Here is a 12,265-nt window from a genome sequence, read left to right on the forward strand (position 1 = left end):
GCCAAAGGCAAATGCAGAAATTAAAATTATTGCTTATAAAAGCCATAAGCGTCCTGTTTTCACGGGTTGGATAACTTGTTTATGTATAATAATATTATCAAAAATCAAAATAGCCTGATTCCACAAAACCCATTACCACAATACGCCTTTCCAAAATTTGCATGATATTTATTTCAGCAGTGCTAATTCGCACACACCGGCGGCTCACATCCATTAAATAAAAATAAATAAATAAATGTTTTTTTTGTTGCAAGCCGCGAGGGTGGGAAATATATAAATATTTTTCTATTCTTAGCGGTCTTTTCCACAGCACAGCAAACAACTGCAAATATCTTCCAGAACAATTTTCAAGTATGTTCCATTTTCACACAAATTTTAAAGGTATACCGGAGCTGAAATGCTAATAGCGAAAACAAGCGGACCGCTGCAAGTGCCATAACGGGAAAATGAAATAGTCTCTGTTTAAAATCAAATTAATTTTTTTTCATGCGATTTTTTGTCAATATTTTTCTCTTGGTATCCAATCCGGTGATCCACAACAGTGTGAGCCATTTTAACACCACACAAACAAGGGTAGCCCAAACAAACTGATTTCTGGAATGTCAAGAGGAATAAACCAAGGTTTACAGTTCCGCATGTAAAATACGAGCAATTAGAAACGATCGTCTCTGAGTCCTCTCACGCCTAAGGTTAGGCCACAAATCCAGACCAACTCCGTCGCTAGCTCGTTCTCAGACAAAAATGGGTATCGAAATTGCAATCGTAACTCTTGCGCGGTTCATCAAGGTGTCCGACCGTATGAGCCATATTAGAGCGACGATTGAAGATCCAGGGCCGTCATCTCCGCCCGTCCACACGTGCAAACTCCGTGAGGACAAAGCCCAGAAAGAATTTTAAGCGTGTCATGACACGATTTCCTGCATTACGAATGAAGGGGCGGAAGAGACTCTGGCGACTCTGCCAGTGGTTTAGCTCAGTGAGTTAATCGAACAAGCCAGTTCTCAGCATCCGCCCAAGAGTGCCAATATTTAGTCCACTTACATTCTGTCTGTCTGTCATGCGATACTGAAGTATTTGAAGGGGACTGAAATGGCCAACATTTAGGGATTTTCTTACAGCAGGTTATGTCAACAATTCTGAGTTGAAATCGGTCGAAAAACTTTTTTATCTAAATGATAAAACTAGCGGTAAGGCTAAGGCAATCGTTGCCTAGTCCAAATAAGGGTTTCGATTCCGCATGGGCAGCGCTTCGAGACCGCTTCGAAAACAAGAGACCTCTAGTGAACGGCCAACTCAAACTCCTTTTTAACTTGAGTTCCGTAGGTCTGAATCTGGCCAGACTCTGAAAGATTTACAGAGCACAATCCAAGGGAGTTCGATAGCGCTGGCTCATTCCAGCATTTCCACACAGAATTGGGACTGTCTATTGGTATTCCTGTTCGACAGTAGATTACCAAAACTAATTCTCTCCTTATGGAAACAGTCCCTTTCATCCGAGTCTGACATTCCGGCCTGGGATGAAATGAACACGTTTCTTAGCGACCGATACCGAACGCTAGAGGCGATTGAGGATATGAAACCCAGCACCAGCAATCACTCTAACGCTAAGAGTCTACCCTTTTCCAGGAAGCTCAACTCCTTCGGAGCTAAGGTGATCACAAAACCAAAGAGTTGCGATCTGTGCCTAAAAGAGAGTCATCCAGTGCTCCTATGCCAGTGCTTCCTCCTTATGTCTGTGGATGCGCGAACGAACTACATAAAAAAAGCAGCTTTGCCTAAATTGTTTCGCGAGAGGCCACCAGCTACTAGCACTCACAGCTGTTTCACATGTCGAGCGCGGCACCATACACTGTTGCATAAAGATAACTCCGATTCCCGTGGATCAACTTCCGCATTTATTTATTCAGCAGGCCTACAAAATCCAGCTGTACAGGGGGCCGCCAGTGGTACACAAAATATGCTCGGTGTGCAGAACTATTTGGCAACCGATGCTAGAGCGGTTTTGCTAAGCAAGGCAATTATTGACATATGCCACTTGGGAACGAAAGACGGGGCTCGCGCTCTAATAGACTCGGGTTATTTCGAAACGCCTGTTTAATCTGATTAAGATGCCATTCCGCCATATTCAAGCCGAAGTTTCGGGCTTAAATCAGACCGTTTCCGCTCAGGCGACCAGGCTCTGCCATTTTTCTTTTCGAGCTCCTAATAAGCCAGGCCTTCAGCTAGACACCGCAGCTTACATTTTGCCTGAATTGCCCGGAAAGCTACCATTTTACCCAATTCCACGAGATGCGACAACATTTTTAAAGAGTTCCCAGAAAGATGTTCTGATCCGACATTTTACCGTCCGTGTTGCTGAGCGGCACGCGCACAAACATTTGTGGTTCTATTCTAGGTCAGGAAACTATTTTTGGCATGGTGCTTACGGGCCCAGTTGCTAGTACATTTATCCAAAATCGGGTATCAGCTTTCACGACCCAGATAACCGAAACGAGTGACTGGGGCTTGGAAAAACTTCTTACTAAGTTTTGGGAGGTGGAGAATATACTAACTAAGAGGTTAAAAGAATTCTTAATGCGAGAGTAATTTTCTAAAAACCACCACCATAGATGCAAGCGGGAGATACGTGGTAACTTTACCGTTTCGTGAACCCGAAACCATCCGACCCGGATGGCTGTCCATGTTTATTGTGCGCTTAAAAATTTGGTTGCCAGAGTTATTATGCGCTCAAAAATTTGGTTGCAAGAGTTCGGCTGGGATGAAAATATCCCCACCAAAATAAATCAAAGGTGGCAAGAATTTTTTCGCAGCTATTCCGCGCTTGAACAGATCCGTATTCCAAGGTGGGTTGGATTCCAGCCAGAGGTGAAGGTAGAGCATCATGGTTTTTGTGGTGCGTCGCAGAAGGCATATGGGGCCACAATATACTTGCGGGTTGAAGTAGGCCACAACATTATGACACGTCTGCTTACCGCCAAAACCCGAGTTTCCCTGGCTAAAACGGTGTCCCTTCCACGGCTCGAGCTGTGTAGTGCGTTGTTGTTGTTAGAAATGATCTTAGCTATCCTTCCGAATATGCGTCTCGTCTGCTTGTCCTTTTTTCACACCAAATGCATGGCGGCAACCAACAAGTGGTTTTTCTCATCCGATCGACGAATTGGATTCCTAAAATCAAGAATCTGGTGAAAGCTGTGCTAAACTCCTGTAAGGTGTGCACTATTTGTAAGAAGAGAGTACAAAAGAAATTAATGGGCGATCATCCTATCGATCGAGTTTCTTTTTCCAGGTCTTTTACATATTCTGGCATTGATTATGCTGGCCCGTTTGAGATAAAAAACTATACAGGCAGAACATGCCTTTTGCCAGAAGGGCTATCCATTTAGAGCCTACATCCGACCAGACAACCGAGAAGTTCCTCGCGGCATTTGCCCGATTCTTAGCTAGAAGTGGTTGATTTCAGTGGGTCCATTTGGATATTGGCAAAACCTCTGTGGGGGCAGCGACTCTATTTTCTCGGGATTTCATGCAGACGATCAAGGGGTCTCTGACTGACACCTATAGCCAATATTGTGGCGGTTCGTTCCACCAGGAGCTCCACATATAGTGGATTATGGGTGACTAGAGTTAAAAGCTTCAAGGCATTTTTCTACAAGTCGACGTCAAGTTGGAAGTACAAGTTTGGTGCCAAAGTTGAAGCATTCCTTAATTCCAGTCCGCAGTCGACCATAACCGGAAATCCATCTGAGTTGTTGGCATTGACGCCAGGCCACATTCTGATTAGGGGTCCGTTGTTTTCCACAGCTGATCGAAATTAAGGGCGAAGCTAAGTCGATTATAAATCACTGGCAACATTTAAAGGCTCTGCATCAGCAGGTCAGTGCTCAATGAAAAAAGGAGTACTTAAAAGAACTTCACGTGCGCAATAAGTGGCAGAATCCTTCTAGAGATATCCAAGTCGATGATATGGTGGTCGTCAAGACAATATGCCATTAAATGTCTGGCGGCTCGGCAGAGTTGTATCTGTCTTTCCAGGGGCAGATAGTAGAGTTCGCGTAGTCGATGTCCTTACCACTCGAGGGACTATAACATGTCCCATCCACAAGCTAGTACTTCTTCCTATGGAGGCCAAGGCAACCTCCGTTTTTCCAAAATAGGGTTGGGGACTCTATTCTCTTCGGAAGTGCAACCGGGTTCTGAGGCTCAGCACTGAGAAGCGGCTTCGCGCCGTTATCATAAATAAATATTGTGCGAATTGCCAGGCCCACCAGCATTCCGAAGGAGTATGTCGCAGCGGAGACACGTTCAAAAAGTGTATGCGGAACTACAACACGCTGCTCCCTTTGCGCGAATCTTCCAGTTCACGTCGCCGATCAATTTCTCCGGCGACGTCACCACGGCCTTCAGCTTCCGATTTACACGCGCCAAATCCAACGCCAAGCTCGCGGAACCATTATCGGAGTTTCGACCAGTTCGACTCGCCAACTGCAGCTCCATCTGTGGCATCTCTGTTGCAGCATGGGAGTTTGCAAATCATCCTGACAGCCATCGTGGTTCTTGACACAGGAATCAACAAGTATGAGACGGGAGCCCCGTGCACCCCAGTGAGCACCATCGACCGGTCGCTGGCCGAGACGGTCTGTTCGGCGACCATAAGGTCACGGACGTGGTGCTGAGGGTAAGACCCAACTTCTGCACTCGTACTCCAAACCGTGCCTTAGCCGACGATGCTCACGCTAGATTCAATGATATACGCCTCGCTGACGAACAATTTATACAACTTTAATATCCCTGGTGTTGGGCTCTGACGAGGTCTGATTTGATTGCTACGTTTGTCGTCGCAAAGGCGGTGAGAAAGTCCGCGTCATTATTTTCCCACCAATTTTCCGATTTTAATAAAATTTAATTAGAAATGCAGAGCTAATTAAAAAATGTTATTTCCAGGCGTAGAAGGTTAAATGTTAAGAAACACAATTTCTAATATTATTTTCGTCCAATTTTGACTGAAATCATTACACCCTCTGCAAGGGTATAAAATAGAAGATCGTTATAGTCGAGTGCCACGACTATCACCGTTTTTTTCAGCTTAAGGGAGCAAAAGGAGAAATGAAGATATAAAAGCATCTACCGGCTTTTTCAGTAGATGTTATGTGGGTGGCAGACAGATTTAACTGTTTAAGCTGTTTGTGGGCGTTAGAGTCTGCGTGGCACATTTTTTTATGTTAGTCGATAGGTATTGATGAGACAAACACATTACAGTAAAAATGTTGTTTATATTTCTTTATGGGGTCGGAAACGCTTCCTTCTAACTGTTACATAATTTCCGACGAATTTAGTATACCCTTTACTCTACAATTCACAGGTATAATGATATCCTTCAAAAATTTTGTAACTAGGTTTGAAATTCAAATTTAATTTAATAAAAATCGAGCGGCTATTTCATATAGCTGTTATAGGAAAGATCGGAAAGTTGGCGGGAAAATAAAATGAAACAAATTTTATAACATTTTTAATTAAATTTTAGGACTTTCGAATTACATTTAATAAAAATCGGACATTTCTAACATATAGCTGCAAAAGAAACGGTCAGAGAAATAATGAAATAACTTTTTTTAATATCACTGAAGCTAGCAACAATCGTTAAAAAATTAACATGGTTTTACTAACTCTGATTATTTTTTATAACTGCAAGGGTATACAAACTTTGGCTTGCCTAAGTTAACTTAATTTGACTTCATTTAGGTAATAATAGTATTTGCCTTCGCACACTATCCTGGTGCGCTTTAAAAAAACGTATAGGCTCTGTATGATCCCACGTAAATGACCTGCAAATATTTAGAAGCTTCCATTTGCCGAAGCTAGCTTCCTTTCGTGTTTTAAATTATTTTTTTTTACTTTTAACATTACCCTCAGATTTCTAAGAACTATCAATTAAGATAAGATTGGGCAATGATTGGCCTGAAGATTGAATTAATAATCAAAAGAATATTGCCCTTAAAGTACCAAAAGCAGAACGAGTACCTAGTTGTCTAAAACAAAACTAATAACCTGTGAGCTAATTTCTAGCCTTTGTAAGAATATATAAATAAAAGAAATCTACTTACTGTAGAGCTTTATGGTGCCGTCCATGTCTCCCCGAGGATTTTTGGCGACGCACTTATAGTTGCCGTAATCGCTGCTTTGAACATCAGCAATTGTTAACCGCATGGTCGCCTTATACGTTGGATGTCCTGGAATCGTTTCGGTTCTGAAAGTAAGAATGAGGAACGTTCAATGACAGCAATTGTGCTCGTTGTAGGTAAAAAATTGAATCTAGTGAATCTGCCGTCAAGGCCATGCTCAATTTGATAAGCGTATAAGTAGGCTTAAACAAAGTGCGTAGTATATCTATGTTTTGAGCAATTTAATTTGTTTTTCAGTCGGCTACAATCTAATTGTCCTTGCGTGCAATGGGATTATAAAATTATTTGATGTGTAGTTTTTGGACACCACTTTACTTCGATGATGAGTGACAAGTGATAGGCACCTGTAGTCTTCTGGTCAGCTACAATTTGTCACAGTGAAAACGATAACACTGTACCTAGGCCTGGTTCACTTTTTTTCTCGTATGGCAATAAACGCACATCGCCGGACGTAGGACTGATAGCCCAATCCGTTATCCGGAAATTGTGCTGAGGTGCAGGAATGACAGTTCCTCCGAACTGGATTATATGGTTTTGAAACCGATCCGCCGCTACTTTCGTTCTTGCAAAGCCGTCAAAGAAATGGGTCGTGATAGCCGTCTGTGGTTCGAGACTAGCGTCCAGAGGGGTTCGATTGGAAATTTCTCTTTGGGCGAATTCGTTTGCATGGACTGAACTGGGTGCCGGAGAGGGAGAATGCCTTGTCGCGGTGGAACGACTTGCGCAACGACCAAACCTAGTTGACAGGAGACGCTGCACATGAGTGAGGTCGCTGTTATCGAGCTGCTTCTGGACGTCGGGGAAACCAAACGCATGGCTAAATAGTGGGTCGCCTGGTAAACGACCTTACAAAACCTTCGACGCCTGCATAAGCTGAAGGAAATGCACAATGCACAGAAAATGCATCTGGGCTACCTTGAAACGTATCTGCTTCAGCTCCGTTGGTTTTCTTACATGCGCCAGGTGCGGACCAATTTCGGGGTATCGGCACTCCACTCTAATCATCCAACCTAAGGGTCTTGACAGACTTGAGATTGCCGAGGAACCGGAAACCTTAAGCAGCTTTACTTTGCTCAAATGGTTGAAGCCTCAGCAGAATTTTTCTCAATTCTCCATAAAATTAAACACCTTAAACGCTGAGATTTCGGAACTATAAATGCTAGAATTTTCAAGTAACGGGACACCGCCGGACTTTGGATCCGGCCGTGAACTTTGTACCAAGAGAGAATGTGCCTCATCTCGGCAGCGGAGCGGCGCACAAGCATTCCATCACGGGAATTCCATCATGCATCACGGGAATCAGCGGGACGGCAGCATCAGGCTGGCAGGAAGCAACGCATGAAGGACAAGAGGGTCAAACTGGAGGCATTGACCTTGGACCCGGTGTAGAGAGTTTCGGCGGGCCGTGCGCAAAAGGGGAATAACGGTTCCCCGAGGGCCTATATAAACCCGCTGGGCGCTGACAGCAGGATCAGTCGATTACGGTCAGTCGGTACGATCAGTCGATTACGGTCTGTCGGTCACGATCAATCGATCACGAGGTGTAGAGTCGAAGTGTTTGGACAAGCAGTTGTTCGGATACAAGTAAACAGATAAACAGCCAAGTAAACTACGAGGGAGCCAACAAGGCGAGTCGTCGAAAGCAACGCCGTGGGAGCCTACAAGAAGCAAGATCGCTACGTTGAGACTTTCGGGATTGGAATCCCTGTTACATACACTCTAACGAATCTAGCGGTTCTTTTACTCTACTAGTAACGGGTATAATAAAGCTGGTTTGGCGATAAGGTCTCAATTTGCTGATAATTTATTTACCAATGAGTTTCGAAGGTAAATGTATTTTGTCAAAGCAAGCGACAATCAACGATAGAAATTGCTAGAGTCGAGTGCTCTTGGTTCGATTCTTTTTGCCCCCTGTTCCTTACCTGGAAAGACTATATGACTATAATATTTACGTATGCAATCTGCATTTATAAAAGAGCGTTAGTCTCAGAAATGTAATTATATAATACAAGATTGGACATTTTACCAAAACGGGTTATAGAAAGTACATAAATTTAAATCATAGTATGAAGAGGTTTACTAATGGTAACCACCAAAAACCTGCATAAGGCGAAAGACAATGAAATATGTAGTGTTTTTCAAAGTCAAAAAAAGTCAAATACTTAAAATATATTTTAAAATACATTTAATATTTAAATGGATGTTTTAAAAATTCTTTAACATATGGGGAACTTTATCTTGTGGGATCTATCAATAAGAGACATGCGGAAATCTTTTGCTTGTGAGGAGTCGTTTCACCCCTAACAAATAGCGCCCACAACATCAACAACATCGGTAGGCAGCAACAACAACAACAGCAGCCAGCGCCGCCAACAACACCCAAAGGCGTTGCCAAAAACAACAGCAGCCAGCGGCAATAGCAATAGCAAAAGCAGCCGCCAGCAATAGCAACAGAAGCCAGCGCCAACAACAACAGCAGCTAAAAACAAAACAAAACCCTCGCGCATAACTTTGTCAAAATTTTGTACATTTCACTTAATATGTAAGCTTAACGAAAATTAGGAGGATTTGTAGTTACATTAGTACAGAAAAATTATCTTAGCTAAGCTTTCCCCCTCCGTTCTCGCATCAGCAGTAGCCACACACACACACACATCATAAGAGCAACGAAATATTTACCACGAAAAGTGCAGCGCCGCATAGGAGCAAGCGAGAGAGGACATGCGATCGAGGAGGGAAACAACCCCCGAAAATTGGCACGCGCCAAGGGAAGAGCGAGAGAAAAGCGGCAAAGCTTGACTAGGTCTCTTTTGGAAAACACGGCGCACCGGTCCAGAAGGACGAGCAGGTCACTTTGGAAAGCGCGGCGCAGAATCAGGGGACTCTTGCAAAGGCGGCGGACGGGATCAGAAGTGCGAGCAGAGCAAATTCATGTTGACAAAAAGAGTCTTTTGCCTTCGGAGTGCGAAAAGTGGTGCAGTCGAGTGACTGGTGCGAAGTGACCCAGAGAGGAGTTTACCTCGACCTCGAGAAGAGTGTGCCGGCCCAGGACCAGCGGCAGAGCACCTGGAGTCACGCGTGTGTCTGTGCGAGAGAGCGAGACGGGTGAGTGAGTGGAGTGAACCGCATTTTGGCCAGCGAGAGTCCCGTGCAATGAGAAATTTCTCGAAGGCCTTGATGCGGCTTCGCCCAAGTAGGCTAGAATTTATAAACCATGACATAACCTAACCCGTTAGCCTGGGAGCACTGAGAAAAACATGAACCAAGATATAAAAATGCTCTAATAAATAAAAAAAAAATAAAATATTTCTCGCCTGATTTTAATACAACTCGTAGGAAAAGAATACAATCAAGCTGGCCACGCATAAATATAGATATTCTAAGACAAATGCCTAGATTTTAGGCCATAAATTCTGCCCTAGGAAAAAATTGTCCATAATCGATCCCCTCTCTCTCGGCCTTCTCGTAGCGAATGCTATAAGCATGGCCTAAATGAGCGTTACCGCTTGCCCTTTTCACTCAGCTACAGACACCGAATAAACTATTTCTCTCACTCCGTACCCCGTTGGCTGGTACTTTACATCTCACGCCAGCAAGCAGATTTTCGCCTTAGAACTTTTTGTCCCATATTTTTACAAATATTTTCGGTAAAGAGACCCTGGCGGGACTGAGTATATCGCAGCCTACGAGACTTCTTTACAGAATGGCGCCCGAACAGGGACATGGGGTTTACGAAATTTTAGACGACCTAAATATGGCCTTAAGACCCATCTGGCTACATGTAGTTTGAAAATTTTCGGTTCAGTCACTTAGAGGCGAAATTTTTAGGTGGGAACGTAAGGAGAGTCTTATATCGAGGGACACAAAAATTTCTAGGGCATTAAACGGGTATAATATATAAATATATATATATATATATATATATATATATATACGTTCCTTACGTGCCGACCTAAAAATTTCGCCTCTAAGTGACTAGATATATATATATATATATATATATATATATATATATATAAAATATACCAGCGCATCGAACATAACCTCAAAGGAAAAACTTAGAATTTAAGCAGAGCAAATGGCACACTCGGTAGAACTTTTACAAAAGTATACCCACACACAGCGAGAAATTTCTAACGCACGCAAACACACATACATTATTTCTTAGCAGAGCAAAGTACATAGACAGAGAGAGCGAGAGCCCTCTAGGCTAGCCAACTTAGGTCACGAGAATTTCGAAAGCACGAGGTAGGGAAAAGCTAACGTATACTCTTCACAGCGCAGCCATTTTGTATTTCGTTTTTCACTCTCATCGTCGCCCCTCTCACACGAGCAGGAGTCGAGCAAGTACAGGCAACGGGATCACATCGGTTAGGGGGCTTCTCATATAACCATCGCCCAGTCAACACGTGCATCGGCAGCTCTCAAAAACATCGTCGGAGAAAAATTTAAAACTACATCGTCGCAGAAAAAAATTTAATCACCGTTGTTTGACATCGGATTGTGGTCAACATCGAAGCACGTGGGAATTCAGTAAATTCTTGGCGACAAATAAAATAAAATTTTCTATGAAGATTTTAACCAGTTCGAACATCGTTTGACCCTCGTCCAAGAATTTCTCTCGTCCTATCGAAAACGTTCCTGTCGTTTGCGAGTTAACTATTATTTCACAGCAATATGGGCGCGCGTTGGTTTTCGTACCTCCGGAAGCGGAAATGGAGGCAATTCTGAAGGAGTTTTCCTTGGAAGCAATCGGAACAGTTGAGAAAATGAGGAGCCGGCTGGCTGCTTTTAATAATCGGGACGACCACGTGCTGAGTAGCTACAGGAATGCGAGGCGGAAATTACAGCCGCACTAACGGATAGGAAGCAGCGTTCACCGACTCCGACCCCAGACCCACCGGGTCCAACGCAGCTTCAGGTGCCAGCACTGGAAGGCAGAGGTGCCCCCGATGTACGCACCAGAGATCAGCTACGGGGAGAGACTTTCAAACAATACCTAGTTAACATCAGTCTCATGATGCACAGAGCGGGGTATAATGCGGAGCAGGAGTTGGACCGGATCTATGAAAATCTCCAACCGGAGTATCAGATGTACTCAAGGAGGCACGACTTCACCACTTTGGAGCAACTTACCACCTTAGCGGTAAACTACGAGGTCACCCGCGATCGGAGCACAGGAAGCCATGCCAGAATGTTGGCCAAACCATAGCCAGCGCCAAGAAGGAACGAGTACGAGATCCCAGCGTATGCAGGAGCATCACCAACAGGTCAACAAAATTTCACACGACCAGGCAGACGACCACCCACCCCAGCCACAGTTTCACAATCAGTTCCTCGGGTGGGTAACGTGTCAATGGTGCCGAATTTCAGTCTTGTTTGCAGGAATTGTGCCCAGGAGGGTCACCGGTCAGCTACATGTCTCAATCCCAGAGTCCTCTTTTGTTGGGATTGTGGTCGCAGAGGTGTACGTACTCTCGAGTGTTGCCGTCGTACCCAGACGGGAAACGAGAGGAGTCTTCGCACCCTCGGAGATCGGTCGGAGACGGCCTACAGGAATCCCCGGAATTAGGAGAAGTCTTACAGCTTCAGTCGAGCAGAATTATTATTAACGCTACTATAGACACCGGAGCTAGCAGAAGCTTCGTGAGCCAACGAGTTATTCAACGTTTAGGGACGCCACACAACGTACGGTTGGTACACACTAATGTCAGCCTGGCGGAAGGCTCACGCAAGGAGATAACCAAGTCTCTGTTAGCCAAAGTCCTGCTAGTTTTCCCCTCGATCATGGAGGTCGTGCTATTGGGCATGGACTTCCTCTGTGGCGTGTCTGCTACTCTCCAATGCGTCCGCGCTTCGCTGCAGCTGAACACTCTCTTAATAAGCAGCCCCACAAACGACTTAGCTGTGCCTCCTCTCTTGACAAACGCGTTCACTCCAGCAAGCCACCCCGACCAGCAGTAGAGCCTCGAGACTACAACGCCGTGCAAAATAATGTTTCAGCGGAACCAGTAGAGATAGGGTGAGCGCCTTCCCCAGCCAGACCAGGGTACACACCTGACACTGGAAGAGCACTAGCCGCAAAC

General features: G+C 44.4%; 1 protein-coding gene across 1 annotated transcript in view; it reads right to left on the bottom strand.

The window, feature by feature from the left end:
* The window catches only part of LOC108021921 (lachesin), a 570,948-nt gene that overhangs the window by 122,310 nt on the left and 436,373 nt on the right, over positions 1-12,265 (bottom strand). The window contains exon 6 of the mRNA XM_050890018.1: positions 6,102-6,244. Coding sequence (XP_050745975.1) covers positions 6,102-6,244 — 143 coding nt within the window. The remainder of the gene's footprint in view (positions 1-6,101; positions 6,245-12,265) is intronic.

Source organism: Drosophila biarmipes, unplaced genomic scaffold (assembly GCF_025231255.1).
Source record: "Drosophila biarmipes strain raj3 unplaced genomic scaffold, RU_DBia_V1.1 ptg000013l, whole genome shotgun sequence".
Lineage (NCBI taxonomy): Eukaryota > Metazoa > Arthropoda > Insecta > Diptera > Drosophilidae > Drosophila > Drosophila biarmipes.